The sequence below is a fragment of the Centruroides vittatus genome, unplaced genomic scaffold, assembly GCF_030686945.1.
Source record: "Centruroides vittatus isolate TY-2023 unplaced genomic scaffold, ASM3068694v2 scaffold_3046, whole genome shotgun sequence".
NCBI lineage: Eukaryota > Metazoa > Arthropoda > Arachnida > Scorpiones > Buthidae > Centruroides > Centruroides vittatus.
Window position 1 is genome coordinate 1,555,248 of NW_027122699.1, and position 17,079 is coordinate 1,572,326.

At 32.1% G+C, this 17,079-nt stretch overlaps 2 protein-coding genes across 4 annotated transcripts in view; one reads left to right on the forward strand and one right to left on the reverse strand.

Moving 5' to 3' along the window:
* The window catches only part of LOC136988107 (eukaryotic initiation factor 4A-III), a 38,776-nt gene extending 35,234 nt beyond the window's left edge, over positions 1-3,542 (forward strand). Inside the window, exons 10-11 of the mRNA XM_067285928.1 lie at positions 3,092-3,219; positions 3,384-3,542. Coding sequence (XP_067142029.1) covers positions 3,092-3,219; positions 3,384-3,400 — 145 coding nt within the window. The 3' untranslated portion in view covers positions 3,401-3,542. The remainder of the gene's footprint in view (positions 1-3,091; positions 3,220-3,383) is intronic.
* Positions 3,429-17,006, reverse strand: L2HGDH (L-2-hydroxyglutarate dehydrogenase). 3 transcript variants are annotated; one of them, XM_067285926.1, is made up of 9 exons: positions 16,714-17,006; positions 14,697-14,830; positions 14,465-14,616; positions 13,938-14,069; positions 13,071-13,274; positions 12,828-12,989; positions 12,589-12,746; positions 12,388-12,519; positions 3,429-3,741 (listed from the first exon to the last, which is right to left on the reverse strand). In XM_067285926.1, the coding sequence occupies exons 1-9, from the start codon at positions 16,779-16,781 to the stop codon at positions 3,546-3,548; spliced, it is 1,338 nt and encodes a 445-aa protein (XP_067142027.1). In that variant the 5' UTR covers positions 16,782-17,006; the 3' UTR covers positions 3,429-3,545. The 3 variants fall into 3 exon arrangements, with proteins under 3 accessions (XP_067142027.1, XP_067142026.1, XP_067142028.1); XM_067285925.1 differs by having other exon boundaries at positions 16,657-17,006; XM_067285927.1 differs by lacking the exon at positions 3,429-3,741 and adding an exon at positions 7,806-7,880 and having other exon boundaries at positions 16,657-17,006.
* Positions 17,007-17,079: the final 73 nt, after the last annotated feature.

A 17,079-nucleotide genomic window follows, 5' to 3' on the forward strand; every position in this document is an offset into this window, starting at 1 on the left:
AATTCTGCCATTGAGTTTCTATCGATGAAAAATGGCCCAATAATCCAATCACTCCAGATTCTGTACTGGATTGTTGCTTTGTAGGTATTTTGGGTCTTTGATGGGTCGATCGAATTAGAAATTTTATTGCTCCAGTATCTGTGGGCTTGCTTATTGCCCTATCACTAAACATGAATATGCTGTAAACTTCAGGCATTGTTCCAGCATCTGTAAGATCCATCGACAGAATTTGGTGTCTGTCGGGATCATCTCTGCATAGTTTGTCGCACTGAAATTTGTATGGGTGTAACTTGTTTTTATACAGTATCCCGACATGGTGGTTTGACTAAAATCATACTCCTTTGATAGTCTTCTGGTGCTTTTCTGCAGACTTTCTGCTATAGCAACTAGCACACTATCAAAATCTGGAATCATGTATGTGCTGTGATGACTACTTCACAACCTAAATTTTTCAGGTCAGTTTTCTTGCAGTTCATGCAGTAACCAGTGCTCTTTCTGGCTTGTCACGATCAAATAGCCGGGTGACCCGACATGAGCTTCAACCTCTTGCTTTCTTCAACCTCAACAATTGTAATTCTTCCTCAAATTGATAGTGGAATCTTCAGTTATCTGATCCAAGTTAGTGTCTGCATATACGGTGCCAAGAACTGGACTTTGCTGACAAATTCCTCGAGAAATTCTGGCCTAAAATTGTGTTGCACAAATCCCTTTCCCGTTGAACATACTTGAGGCAAATCCAAGATACCCAACATATGCAAACATAATACCTAAAAGTTCTCCAAGATTCACGTCTTTTCTCTTTTACTCTGTCACTTTTAAGCTTAGTTCCATTTGAGGGAAATTACCATAGTCATAAAGAGTTTGTTGCCAAGTGCATAAATGGAAAACTGACAGCGAATAGAGAAACATTTTAGTAAAATGTTGTTTGTGATATGGATGGGTGTAGCAAACAGAACAAAAAAAAATGCAGGCAGTGTATATCTAGTCCGTTTATCGTAAGTTGGCAAAATCACAATTGTGATTTTCATTGATCAATCACAAATGGAAGTGGCTAGACACATGTTGACCAATTAAACCTCTTTCTCTGTATGTGTTAAAGTAGGTCAGAGTGGTCACTACAATTTAAAAGTTATCAAGATAATACTTAGAAAAATTATTATAGCCTACTTCAACATTTTTACATAGCTGTTTAAATTATTTCCGTCGTTTAAATATAGTTTGCCAAAAATTAATATTAAATATATATTAAGACTTGCACAAACTATATAGTACTTATAATTGTGTAGTTGAATACAGTTTACAAATTCTGTGAATGCTCCTTTCTGATATGCCTGTTGTCTTTGCTACCATTTTCACTATATCATTCACATAAATTTGTTTAATTCTTTAACCGACATGAATCCAGAAAGCTAACACTTCATTTATCCAAGCTCCTTGGCAGTTTTCCTTGTCAATGTTTAACTGTATTTACAAAAAAAAAAACAAATGTATCCGTAACGGGAGTTTAGAACGTAGAGTCACTCTCTACTCAGATCCCACCTGAAGAAGGTCCTAAGGGACCGAAAACCTTTGTGGATAACTATACTTTGCGAAGCTATTTAAGGTTATTAGAGTAGACGTAACTGTATTTACATTTAAGTTTTCCATTTTTGTAATTTGACAATACACAAAGCTTGAAATGAATGGAAAACAAAACCAAAACAAGTTTATTTTTATTGATTCAGAATGTGCAAATATTCACTAAAAATAACAATAATTTAACAAATATGAAATAACAACAATTATAAATGTAGTTAAGTGACCGGTATTCATTAACAGTTTTTTAAATAACGAGGAACTATCTTTTGCAGAGTAATGAGATGCGACACGGTTTCTAATTGATGGATGTCTGTTTATGGTAGGTGCCAACTTATGATAAACTAGTGGGTGGGCCCGGCGTTGCTCGGACACAATTAATGATAGCGAAGATTAAGATTATTACGTTATGGTCAACCTTATCCGTTTTCACAGAATGAAGGAATTGGAATCCCCTGTTTCCAGACTAATTAGAGAATTTTTAGATGGGTCTAAAAATATGTTCGATTTCCCGCAAAAATGAAAAAAACTGCATCTGCATCTTGCACGTCACTTTCTCTTAACAATTTCATTGTTACGTAACACTTCCATTGTTGATGAAGTGTTAAGCCTTATTCCTGTCCCTCTCCCCCGTGGAGAGGAATTTTGAAAAATCCCTTCTTAGTGTGCATTCTCGTGACATACCCTAACTGTGTACCAAATTTCAACTTTCAACTCCTAACTGTTTGGGCTCTGCGCTGATTATTATTAACAACTCATCTCAATTATATATATAGATAGACTATAGATATTTGTGTACATTTTGGAAATTTCATCTCTCGTCTTTCTTCCATGTTTTTTGGATATTTTATGTGTATAATTGATATGCCATCAACTACATTTAAGTCCTTCCTTAAATCATATTTCTGTTTCCAGCGTGTTTCTGTCCACCCCTGTTTAAGTGAATTCTATTTTGAGTGAATGTACAAAACTCAATTCTTGTTTTGCTTTTTAAGAAAAAAATATCAAGATGTGAATGGAAATTAACTTTGTATGGAGATATTTCTGTAAGTTCAAAGTAAAGGTAGATACATGCTAGGCTTTTCCACCCGAACATATATCACTTTTCTGTTTTCAAATGGTGATACATTAGGCAGTGTCACACATTTTGTTTGGTCATCTAGAAACTTGGCATCTTCTTTTTTGAATGATATGGTGTCCACGAGCCATATTGCGTACATTTTGGAAATATTATCTCTGGTCTTTCTTTCACTTGGACCAATGACTCGTGAGGAGTGCAGAAATGGGGGTCAAAACATGTTTTTGGCATTCTGCTGGCTATAAATAAATTAATTTTTTCTGTTGGAGTACATTTTTTCACTCAGAAAAGATTTAGTGTCTCCCCACACCTCGAGTACAAATAACTCTAATTGTGTCAGTCTAGAGAGATCGGGTTTAAATGAGAACTTAATATTCTGCAATTAGCTCTACAGATTTAAGTTACCGCCATCTTAACGTTTACGTTTTTACTTAACAGAATTGGACGATCGGGCAGATTTGGTCGGAAGGGCGTCGCCATCAATTTCGTGAAGAACGACGACATTCGGATCCTGAGAGACATCGAACAGTACTACAGCACGCAGATAGACGAAATGCCCATGAACGGTAAGATGTCTTCTTCGTCCTTCCTGGGACAGTTCCCAAATGATGAAAATCTCATAAAATATCTAGTCGTGATTACAAATTATACGCTATCCTGATACATTTTTTAGAAAATATTTTTACGATACAGTGAAAAAATTATTTTAATTATTTTTTTCTTTTTTCAGTGGCCGATCTTATTTAGAAACCTGCTATTTTGAAATTGTCACCACTAGCTTTTTCAACTGATCTGTTTTATTTCTCACATTCATAAGAACTGTACATCATATTCTCCATTAATGTAACCACTTTTGTAAATGTATTAAAAGTAAACTTAATTCTCTAAATGGTCACAGTTTGAATGTCGTCTCCGCTCTGTCCGCCACCACTCGGGCAATGGCCAGGGAAGAGGTGGCGCCCGGGCTGGGGGCGTTCCTAACGTGCAGGATGCGTCTTCCCGCCTCGCCGCGTCCGCACTCAAACACAAAGTCGTCCACCAGATTTCCTCGTCCGTCTAATGCCTGGGCTCTGACTCCGGAAGGACCCCTAAAAAACAAAACATTAAATCTGAATCATCTGCTTGGCTCTCAAATCTTCAGCTTGTATGTAAATGAAGTCTACAGGTTTGTAAATATGTAAATACATGAGGATAACATGCAATGCAGCCGGGTTTTAGTAAACTTATCCTAAAGGTTAAATCAGTTTGTTCCATAATTTCATGGCTACGATCGAAGAAAAGTCAAAAAGTGCTCCGAAATAGTATACAGAGTAATTGAGAAAACTTAACAGATGCAAACATTCATAAAAAAGAAGTCATTTCTGTTTTCCACAAAACATCAAACAATAAATTAAGTTATGCTCCAAATATTAAGAAATTACCACTCCAAACAAAATCTCCAGTTAAAAAATGCAATAAAACTTTCAGAGAAAATTAAGGATGTAAAAGTGGAAGAAAAAATATCTACATGTAAAATGTTAATAATAATCTTTGTATATGTTCTGCCCTTTATGCATCCCCCCACAAAGAAAATTTGGAGAGCAAGTCGGCCGGGAAATGGAGTCTTCGAGGCCCGCTCGTCATCTACACGCGAGCGATCCCCGGCGGCGGCGGCATTTCTTCTTGCCCAGACGAACTCGTTTCGTCGTGCGGGGAACACCAAACAGTTTCGGTACGTCCCGATAACCGTTGGTTTCTGCCATTTCTTTTTCTAGAAGCAGCAGAGTAAATAAAACTTTTGATGCAAAAACAGTGTTCGTTTATTGTTAATCCAGTCAGTAAATTGCACCTTACCTTTTGTCTTCCTTCGCAAATGCACTAATTAATTGCCATATTACACGTATGCAATAATCGAGTAACAATACGAGTATAGGTGAACACGAGCAAAATTGCTAAATTGAATTAAAAATATATAAATACGTTTATATACAATTAAAATAACAAAGTCCGAGATCTGTTATCCGGTCGTCATTCAATGCGGTGATTTAGATAATTATATTTTCTGGCCAAGAAACAAATTAGACTTATTAAACAATTGATGAAAAATCTTCCTACTTACTAGCAGTAAAATATGCACTAAATTATCCAAAATGGTTAATATATTTACAATCACTCCTATTATAATGAAGCTATTCAAAAGAGTGTAAAATTATTCTTTCAAATCAGTTATAATTTGAAGCTACGAAAAAATAAACCTACTTTAATATTATAAGAGGTTCTTATCTCGAAAATTGTCGAAACTGATCTCTACCGTAGTACTTGAGATACGACAGGCTTATCAAACAGCAACTTTATTACTGATATGCATTTCAGTACACAAGACCCTCATCAGCCATACATATTTTTTGTTGTAGATATCTATATATTTTTTTATTTTAATTGTATATAAACATAACAAAGTCTAAGATTCCATTACAAAAGAAAATTTCTCAAAACCTGTTGTAGAAGAAATTCACATAGAAACTGACACTAATTGCAATCTACAATTTAAAACATACCTAAAATAATTTTTAAAATCTATAAATGTATATATAATTTATAATAAATCTCAAACGGGTCAGTTTGTAAATATTTCCACCCACACTGCACATTACTATGAGGATTGCATTATAAACGGGCCTAAATTAATATAATTTATTACGTTAAAAATTTGCCGGGACGAATTCGCGTTTAGAAAAAATATATATTTCTTTCCGGTCTGTTTTGTTTTGTCGCAGATTTGTCATTACCTCTACATACAAACTGGTCCACACGCTTTGTATAGTCCAGAAAGAAATATATTTTTTCTAATATAATTTATATGTTCCATTACAAACATTTTAATTATACATTACCGGTTTAAAAAACACGCCTATAATATGTAAAAAGAAAATCTCTCGACAATAGCGGTTGCCGTTACGATTCGCGTTACGGTACGGCGATAATTATTACTCTGTTGGGTAAAAATGACGACCGGGATTTACGTATTCTTCCTCTATTATTTATTCTATATTTTTCGTCGACGTCTAGTATTCTTAAATGCTCGTAATATTGTCCGTCTATTAAATAATTTTTATTTTTTGACGTTTTATTTATTTCGCAGCCGTTCTCGTTGCGTGCGTAGCCGATGCCGAGTTATACGATCGATTAAATATGGTTACGTAATGTTTTGATAACATAGTACTCGAAGTTCTTCCGGTTTCTCCTACCTATGTACAACAAGGGTCGCAATTACAATTAAAAGTATAAACCACTCCAGTTTTTTACAAAATATCAATTGTATCTACAGGTTCTTTAATTTTAGCTAAAATAAAGCCTATTGTCATTTTTAAGTCTGGTGTTACTATAATAATATAAAGTTTTAATTTCTTATTTCTTCAAAAATACCTTGTCCATACATTACACTTGCATATTTCACATTACATTAAACTATTTTATTCTTTGGTTAAAAACTTTTTGTTAAATCTATTATCTAGTATTTGTTAAGATCACATTTTTACTGCATTTTCTAATTATATCTATTTAATATTTGTTTTCTGGTCTCTATTTATATGTACGTTGCACGTGTTTCTTCTTTATATACGTCGGAAGGCTAGCAGTATAATTTACTACTTTAAATGCATTGTTTTTTTTAATATACCTATTAATAAATATTCTATTGTTGGTTCTAGTTAGCATTGCGTCCAAATATGGTAATTTATTATTCTCTTCTTCTATTTCAAATATACATAACAATAATATATTGTTAATAATAACAAAAAAATTAAAATTGAAGATACACTGGGTATCGTATACTATAAAATAATCATCTACATAGCAGTTTAAGAAATTACACCTGTATATTAGCTATAACTTGGTCTATATTTATCATTTTCAATTTGGCCAATTTAGGGTCTATACGAGGAAGACGGTATAACCGTCGGTTCCGTCTGTAATAACGATTACCATATACAAAATAATGGTGTTTGTTTTACATAACAATTAAGTGTAATAAATTATGTTAACAATGTTATATGATAAAAATTAAAATTATAATTTAAGTGATCGAGGGGTACTGCACATATTTTTTATGCCGAGCGAAGCCATTTTATAATTCGGCAATATAATCAAATCTTTAATATTATTCGGAAACTTTTCTGTATTATTAATATTAAACTGAATTTTCTAGCATTTTAATATATTGTTCAAGATCATACACAATATAATATTTGATGTCAAACAAATGATTTCTTATAGGCCATAGGTAATGTGTTATCCTAAATTTTCAATGAGAGTTAATTAATTCTGTTTACTTTATTTTTAAAAATCAATATCTTCTTTTGGAATATTACAGCTTTTTAATAACATCTTTAAATAACTTAAAATTTGCTTTCTTGGATCACTATTTAACTTTTTGTAATTTCCTTCTTCAATTAGGTTACATATTATTTTTTAGTTTTGTGTTGTAATAATAATTTGTCTTGTTTTATCAGATTTCAATAACACTAAATCATGCTTCTTCACACACAAATCCTTAGGTAACACAAAGCTTGGGCAATTGACTGTTTTTTCTTTTAGGTATTACAATTCTTTGTATAGTTAGTCTTAGTCCAGAAGTAAGATCATTTTGCAATAAATTATTTTCTCACACTGTATAACCATTCTTTCTCTATCAATTTTGATTGTCCATTATAGTTTAGTCCTGAATCAACAAATTATTTTACATAATTCAGTATTACAAGGTTTGTACAATTAACTACCAATCTGTCCATCCACTCGTTTTTCTTCTATTGTTGGGTATTTCGACTTTCGTACTAACTTATCGTATTTTCTATTGAAGTATAATGTATTATAATCGGCAAGATTTCTATATTCTGTAAATCTGTTTTTTTAACTTATACCTTTTATATTGGATTGTAGATTGCATTATTATATTTTCAATATGCATGATATGTTTTTGAATGGAATTAGTTAATCTTTTTGGTAAAAACAAAGTTCTTAAACTCACCTTCTCTCTTGTGCATTGCTGCAGATACCAAATATCTATGTATAATTATTGCATGTCATTTATCATTTGTTCCATATTAGCAGAATGTAGGCTTTTGTATGTATATACTTATGTAGGAGAAACCGGAAGAATGGAAGAACTTTTGGCACTAGATTATCGGAACACCTACGATCAATTAAATGTGGTTACGTAAACTTGGCAGTGGCTATGCAACAAGTATTGCTGTGAAATAAAATGTCAATTAAAATATGAAAATTATTTAACAGACAGATAATATTATGAGCATTTAAGAATACTAGATGTCAACAAAAAATATATAAAAAATAATTACGAAGGAAGAGTAATGTATAAATCCCAGTTGTCGTTTTTACCCAATGGGGGAGGGTAATAATAATCACACAATACTGCAATGTGACTTGTAATAGCAACCGCTATTATCGAGAGATTTTTTTTAGATATTATAGGCGAGTGTTTTTTAAACTGGTAATATATAATTAAAATGTTTGTAATGGATCTTATATCAATTTAGGCCTAGTTTATAATGCAATCCTTGTAATACTGTGCAGTGTCGGTGGAAATAAATCTTGAACGGGTCAGTTCGTAAACCGGTATTGTATGTATACATTTATAGATTTTTAAAACTGTTTTTTTAAATTATTTTAAGTACATTTTAAATTGTAGATTGTAATTAATGTCTGTTTCTCTGCGAATTTGTTCTATGGCAGGTTAGTTTCGAGGAATTTTCTTTTGTAATGGAATCTTAAACTTTGTGTTATTTTAACTGTATACGAACATATTTTTTGTTGGAGATATCTATATATTTTTTATGTATGGCCGACGAGGGTCTTGTGTACCGAAATGCATACCAGTAATAAAGTTGCATTTTGATATTACCAGTAGCAATGTGATAAGTCTCTGTTATCTCTACTATAGTATTTTAGATACTAGTTTCTACTTGAATATCCTGAGTGTTGCTTGATAATTAGAATGGCTCGTGTAAGTTATGGATAAAAAAATGTAAAATTTCCAAACATAATTAGAAATAAACTGCAATGGCAAATTGGGACAAAGTCAGAGTATAATCTTTTCATGGGAGTCAGAAAACTTATCAATTCCCAACTCCTTACTTTGCATTAAATTAAAAAAAATTTTTAAAGCTGTTAATGCCATTATTTTTAATGTCTTTAATAATACAAAATGCAGCCCGTGTTACTGCACTGCCTCGAACCCATGTCGGTGTCAAACTACTATTTTCGGCTCTGTGTTTTAATCAAATCTCGCTTGTACACTGACTTAAAAGAGCTATAATGGAGGCTAGTCTTTTTATGAGAACAAATTCTTCTTAATCATATTTTGTTCAATTTTTTTACCTCGACATTAATATTAATGTATTAATAAAAATTTAATAATTATCCTTTGGTTTTTTTATAAGAGCAAAAATTATATTGTTACATATGCATATGCAATTCCAAAAAGGTTCAAAATCGAAGTTAACGTCTAAATACATAAAATTACGCGTCCTGACCGAGTGACTGATTGATTCGTCGTCGCATAGAGCAAACCGCCGAACCTAAAGAGGTGAAATTTGGTACAGATTTAGGGTACGTCGTGAAAATGCACGTTAAAAAGGGATTTTTGGAAATTCCCCCGCAGGGAGAGAGGGAGAGGATTAAGGCTTAACCTGAAGAACGGCTTCTACTGTACTATTTTAGATGCAATTTTTTGTTTTTGATAGTAATAACTTAATTTCCAAATGTACAATATCTACCAAATCATTTGCCCAAGCAACACCGGGCTCATTTACTAGTTTTCATATAAAATGGTCAAAATTTAAAAACTTTTTGCAACTGCTTTTTAATTATTATTATTTCATGTTAACTGTTTGGAAATCATAAAAGTCCTAATATACGATTATACTATTATTTTATTAATTTATGTTAATAAAAATATTATTTACAATGCTTTGAAAGTCAAATATTCTTAAATACTTTTGTATATAATACGTAAACATAGCATTTTTATCAAAAAGCTTATTACAGCCAACTTTATTTTCTATTAAACTACTAACTTATTCGTAGTACATTAGTGGAAGGAATTGGAAGTCGGAGTCGATTTAAAAAAATACCAACTAGGGAGTTGGGAGTTGTGTATTTTTCCTCCGGTTCCCCGTCCCCGACGGCAAATAAGAAAGAATAACACTACTAAAAATATTATATTTAGATCAATGGATTCTTAACCTGATCTAAAACAGATTAAGAATCGATCAAATTTGCATTCTTGCCCACATTTAGTATTTTGAATCAATCAATTTTTGGTATGAAAAAAAATTTTATTTTCTCCCACACAAGTAAAGCCACAAGCTTTTATTTATTACTGTTTTCGACGTATTTTAACGCTAATAATACTCTGAGCATTTGTTAGACTGACTTCTGACAATTTTGGTTTATTAGCGAGAAGTCAAAATGCTACCGTCCTCCATTATTTCTCGTAGCTTCGGAGAAATAACAAGAGGATTATCTTGTTTGACGAAGATATTGCTAAATTCAATCGAATCGTTACGAAGAACATGCTATTCTAGAATTTGTGGTAAGTCGATGCACTCCAGAACGTGAAGATTTTCTTTTGTAACTATTGCCATTCCTTTGTTGTATTTTTCACAAAGTCACACCTTGCCAATTTATTTTCTTTATACAAAAGTGGTTTCGGATAGAATTTTCTTTTTTAAATTATAGGTATGCTATTAAATATTTTCTATCCTCAAAATACTTTTATATAGACAAACTGGCTAGGTGTTACTTGTGCGAAAGTTTTAAGTTGGAAAAAAATACCTTGTTTTCTTTACATAAATGCAAATAAGAACAGTAATTGAAAATCTAGATTATCTTGAAGATGAAAAGATCTGCCAGATTATGTTGGGCTATAATATGGCTACTACCTAATAACTGAAGCTCAACATAATCCAGCAGATTATTTAACCTTAATCAAAATCAGGTCAATAGATGTTTATATTTGTTCTTATCTTTAATACATAAAGATATAAATTACAAAACCAAACTTTCAGAATAATCTTGCATTTTTTATAATGTGTGAAGATTCAAAGTTATATTATTTTATCAAAATTCAATAGAGTAGAAAAATTCATTATTCATTATATTTATTTTGTCTTAACAAAGCATATTTCCCTTATTTTGCAATATTATGCATTTTTGAAACTTTGATACACAAACTACATTTTTTTCTTTTATTTTTAACACAATATAAAATGGTTGTTGGTTATGAAGCAATAGATTTTATCAATTGAATACTTTTAAAAAATCCTAATCCTATTCCTATTCAAATGTCAACTAGAATGGATACACATTAGAGGTGTGGACGTTTTCAATCGATGTTTAATGTATTTTAAACAAGTTTCTTAATGTATTTTAAAGTATTTGTCAGCAAAAATATCAAGTATATTAGAATGAATTAAAAACATTCTTGTACGGATGAATGCACGACCGATTTCTGATAGCTATTCGACCATAAAAAAATGTGCGTTGACTTCCTTCGAACGTTTAATACATATACCTTTAAATTATTGGGTTAATGTTTCCCTTGGTGCCAAGATGGCGGTTCGTCTCCGATTCCAGCAGGGAAACGGGACGCACGTTCTAACCTAACCTAACCTAACCTATTCTAATAATTTGGTTGCTAATAATTATGGTAATTTATTAGAATAGGTTAGGTTAGGTTAGGTTAGAATGTGTGTCCCACTGTTTCCTTGCTGGAATCAGAGACAAACCACCATCTTGGCACCAAGGGTAACATTAACCGATTATTGGATGCATTTAAGCCATTTTTTAAAAACTTAATATATTTACTACTTATTTTTTAATTAGTTCTTTGATGGTAATCTACAGGAGTGGCATTGAAGAACTGACAAAGAAAATAGTATAATAAACATACTAAATAAATAAATGTATTTGATTAAATGCAACCAAATCATTTTTAAGAAATTATTCTTATTATAGCTATAACTGAATGACATTACCAGATATAATGCTAAAACTTTGTGAGGATAGCACAAGTAATTTATACCAATTTTCTGATACTAAACCGTCGTCTATGTCGGTGATTCTCCGTTATTGATTCACGGACCACTTAAACAGAGTCACAGATGAATCGTGTACCAGCTATTCCATGCTGTAAATATCATCATAGGTTATCAGATAGATAACGATAGACAAAATTTTTGGCATACAATTTAATATAAGAATATTTCACATATCACATAGCTCTTTTTTCTGACTAAACAGCACAAAATTGAATTTGGAAAAATGACCAAATCGGCCCATGGATCACCTGGTGTGTGTTTGTGAGCCACCGATGGCCTTTGGACCATACTTTGACAATCACTCATTTGTATCATGTAATTCAAACATCTTAAAACTGACTCTATTAATTTGTGCATAAATTTCTGAATTTATTTATTTGTTTTGTTTGAATAAGAGTATATGAAATTTTTTATGTTTTTTTCTGTTAGTTTATTTTAATTATAGACTTCAAATACTTAAAATTAATTAAACTTTACTCTTCACTTTAATAAAATTATATGTTTATGCTTTAAATCATAATGCTAGATGAATAATGTTTTGAATTCTTAGTTTGGTTTGTTAAAATAATATATTAAATCTATAAAAACCGAAATATGTTAAAAAAATTTAATTTTTAAACATAATTCAAGTCTCACCTTGTGACGTCATGTAAGTGGAGTTTAGGAACGAATTTCTGTAACTGACGAACTTGCGCAAAAATATTCACTCCTCTATACATTTCCTGTATACCGTATAAGATATTTTTCACAGCTAAGCGTTGAAAGCCCCTGAAATTCAGGCAAGTAATAATGTTTGAAAATTCTAAATTGAAAACTAAATAGTCATTAAATGCTTACGGATGCTTGACTGCTTCCCACAATTCAGGTATGTCGACATCTGTTAAACGATAACCTTCCCGTCGGAATGCTAATACTGCATTAGGCCCCAACCATACGCTGCCATCAATACGTGGAGTGAAGTGTACTCCAAGAAAGGGAAATTTTGGATTAGGAACCTGATATAAACATATAAAATGATAAAAATTGCTATTTCCTAATTTAAAGAGAAAAGGCACATATTTATCATGCAGACTTACTGGATATATGTTACCTTTAATGAGATGGCATTTTTCTTTCTTTAATAGAAGATATTCTCCACGAAATGGCACGATCTGAGGATCTAGACTGCAGCCCGATAATGTGGCCAATTTATCCGAATAGAGACCACCACAAGTTACACAGTATCGACTTCTTAAGGCCTACAATTACAAGTAGGCACCAACATACCAAAAAAGAAACTTAAATCTTTGAAAAATTATTTTATAAAAATGCTAACATACTTTGTTTGAAGATATAATTCTGACAGGATATTGTGTAGAATCTACTGAATGTTTCTTCTGGCTTTCTGCAACAGTTTTAAAAGCTTTGACATTAAAACCGAGATGAATTTTTCCTCCACTCTTTTCAAAATCTCTTCCGTAAGATCGACATACTTCCGCCCAATCGACAATACCGGTATGGGGCGACCATAATGCCTTTAATCCCTGTATCAATTTTAAAATTACAAAAACTGTAAATAATATATATCAACTAAGAAAGCAAATTTCCATAGTTAGCATAAAAAGTACTTTAATTTTGAATTAATCAACATATACTTTAAAATGTATTAGAATGCCTTAAATTCACTTCGTAGAATGTTTACAATTTTAAATTTAAGTCCATTGCAATAGCTTGTTTTTAGAACTCGTAAGCTGGCTCCCTATGTTCGGTATTCACCAATTGCCAAATAATTACCTTTTGCCAAAGTATTTGTCATGTGGAAACCACATACGTACACATGATTATTTGCCAAGCATTGATTTGTCGCGGGAATTACAAACGATTGTTCGAGATTTGTTCACTTTGATTCGGCACAATATATACCAGCAAGAAGTGGGAAATAGCAAATACCAAATATTAGTCACGATTAAATCATTCACGCTACTTAACATTAGCCAAATGTTTGCTTGGCATTTGGCAAATACCAAATGTGTTGAGTCGGCTTTATGTGAATATGATAACGAGATATGTATAGTCTTGAAAAACATTATATCACAATAAAAAAGAGATGGTTTTCAAATGTTTATTACTTTGTATTGTTTGAATGTAATCCTGAAACTTATTCTAGTCCATTAGCATTTCTTTTGCATATTTAAAAATCAACTTACTTGACAATTTGGCTCAATTTCTCGAATTTCACTCGCATTCACAACTTTCAAATCTTTAACAGAATTCTTCTGACCACGTTCGTACAATGCATCTAATCTTGGTAATTCTTCTCTGTCTACGGCAACTATTAACTAAACGTAATATATTACATGCTTTATTCTTATATTACTTGCTGCAAACTTTGGGAATATTTCTGTTTCTTCACAATTCTTGGCCCTAGATTAATTTCATTGACAATTTCTCTTTTTCTGATCTGTAGCCGGTTTGACATAAATACAGATTTCCTTTCATTCTTATTTGATTTTGTGGTCTTGATCTTGCAATTAGACCTATTCAAAGAACAATCCTTTTTCTCTCATAGACCTCAAAAAACTTCACTCGTGATACTTGTGAATTTATTGCAAAACTAAGACCAGAAAAAGAAGCTATCAAAGTAAATAATTCAGAGCCAAGAGAGATGTTATACATAACAAACATATACGCTAATATTAGTAAAGCTTGTAATTCATTCTTATATCTTATTTACCTTTCCACATTTTTTATACGGTATATTATGTTCATCACAATATTTATAGGTTAATTCTAAACCTTCCACACACAATTTTGCCTTCAAGGAACCAGGAGTATAATATATTCCAGCATGTATAACTCCACTGTTGTGACCACTCTGATGAGCAGCTTCAAAAAAAAGTATATATATAAATTTAATATTTCAACTTAAAAACTACAGATTTTGCATACAAAAAGTGCTCTCTCACCTAATTTTTGTTCTTTTTCCACTAAACCGATTTTCAACGTCGGATGTCTCGAGATCAATTCTCTGGCGGTAGCCGTGCCTACGATACCTCCTCCGACGACAACAATATCATATTCTTCTTCTGTTTTACTGGAACTAAACTTGCATATTTTTATTTATACTCAAAGAAACTTTAAATTACTATTTTTTTTTATCGTCCTCTTTCGGAGATTAGACTAATACCGATCTGTTACGGCACGTTACGTCTCGGACGGAAGATTCAGATAAATAAAAAATTGAACAATTGCATACAGAATTCGGACTTCTATTTGTCGTAGCCATTTATTTAATCAAAACATTTTAAAATGGCTTTCTTATAAAATTTTAAAAAAATTGTTTATTTTTGAGACATTTCCAACAATTTTTAAATTTTATTTTAAAATACGTAAAAATTCATTTTGATTTTTAACTTTCAAGGTTGTGTAATTGTAGAAAACAAGTAAAAGCAAATAATAATGTCATAATTATTTTCGAAATATACAATTGCCTATTGTGTAATTTTGCAGATATCGAAATAAAAAATAATAATAATTTGCTTTAGAAAAAGTTATAAAACCTCAAAAACTTGTAGAAATTTAACAAAATTTTCCTGTTTTTTTTTAAATATTTCTTTAAAAAACAAAAACCTAACTTAGAAGACAAGTAGTTTTCTTTGAAATTTTTTACTAGCAGATTTCTGTTTTCTTTTTGAAATTTATTCTTTATTAATTTATTAATTAATCAAGAATTTAGAATGAAATATATCTTTAAATTTATTTTTAAGAATGTGTATTAAATTTTAATTTTAAAACATTAATATTTTGATAATTATTAAACTCTCTTATTCTCTATCTACATTTTACACATATAGAAATATTAATTAAAAAAATTGATAATTATCTTATAGATGCCGAAGTGGAAATAGAAAGGCATCTATTCTATTCTATTTCCTTGTTCCGACAGACCAGATTCTGGCGAGATTCTCACCCATTTTCAAAGTGGTTTGACACAGATATACCAGGCTCCATTCCTCGCCATCTCTGTGCTTGTTTGCTTAGCAGCATATGACAATTCGACACGGGGAAGGTCTGCCTCCCGGAAGGACTCTCGACGAAAAACGAGTCCTTATTTAGACGGACGCACAAAAGGAAATACGGAAAACTCCGCGCGGTAAACCCGCCGGTTGGACCGGAACCCGAGACCGCTAACGTTCAGCGATTCTATGCATTTGGCCGCCGGCAGGCATCCTCCCTCGTTGCCGTTCCGGTCCAAAGACGTCGAGACAAAGACGCAAAGGGCACTTTTAACGTCAAAAGTTCGGGCACCGCCGAACTTATAACGGACCGAAAAAAAGTCCTTTTAGAGGGCAAAGCTTTAGAAAAACAATGACTTTATCTATCATCAATTCTTTTCATAAAATATTAATATTATTGATTAATATCTGTACTTGAATAAAAAGTGATAACATAAACCATTCATCAAGGTAACAATTATCAAAATATTGACCTTAAGGCAAATGCAAAATGATTGTAAACTTTTTAGTTACTTCATATAAATTTAATAAAAAAGGAAGCTTGTGAAGGCCACCATCAATTTATAGAATCACTTTTAAACAAAAATTTGCATCAATATCTCCAAATCCAATGTTTCTTTCAAAGAAAACTTCCTTATCATTACAAAATTTTCCTGTTGACAAGGAAAATACTGAAATATCAATATATTTGGCATCAGACCGATGATAAAATGTTCTTTATTAATAAATTACGACATTCCACCATTTAAACAATCCATCCCGAAGGCAAAAAGTCTCCAAGGGAATTACCATAATAAATAAACCATGTGACTTAAAGCCCAGGTGGGCATTACGTCACGTGTTTACACAGATAATAAGGCGTGTTCGCGAACGGCTAAAACCGGGGAAAAAAAACGACGACCCGACTGACCTGTGCACATTTCTACACGCTCTAGAAAAATAACGCCTAGAAATCGGGCCCACAAACCACTTCCCACTCCGATAAGCCAACATGGCGGAAGTCATCGTTTGCAGGATTCGTCCGGCAGATGGCATCGGAACGGAAAGGAGAGAATATCGTTTGGAATTTGTTTCGTAACTCGTTCGTCAGATGGCGTCGCGTAGGAATTAAGTTTTGTAGCTCCTCCGAGGTGTTCTATTCTTAGTCTCTTAGTCGCCATCTCCGTACTGGGTATTAAAAGCAGAACTCTTCACTCCCGCGTTAACGAAACGGAAGAAAACGAGTCGGAAAGAAAGTAAAAGTTGTCGTTTTCGTTTCGTATAACGTCCGGCAGATGGCGCGGAACGAGAAAGCGGAAAATATGGTTTGTTCTTTTTATTTTCTAAATATTCC

Excerpts from the sequence above, each read along its gene's own strand:
- L2HGDH (XM_067285925.1), bottom strand. The coding sequence starts at position 16,781 with ATGCCATCTGCCGGACGAATCCTGCAAACGATGACTTCCGCCATGTTG. Across the intron at positions 14,070-14,464 it reads CGTATAAAAAATGTGGAAAG|TTAATAGTTGCCGTAGACAG; the intron begins GTAAATAAGATA and ends TATTACGTTTAG. Across the intron at positions 13,275-13,937 it reads AAATTGAGCCAAATTGTCAA|GGATTAAAGGCATTATGGTC; the intron begins GTAAGTTGATTT and ends AAATTGATACAG.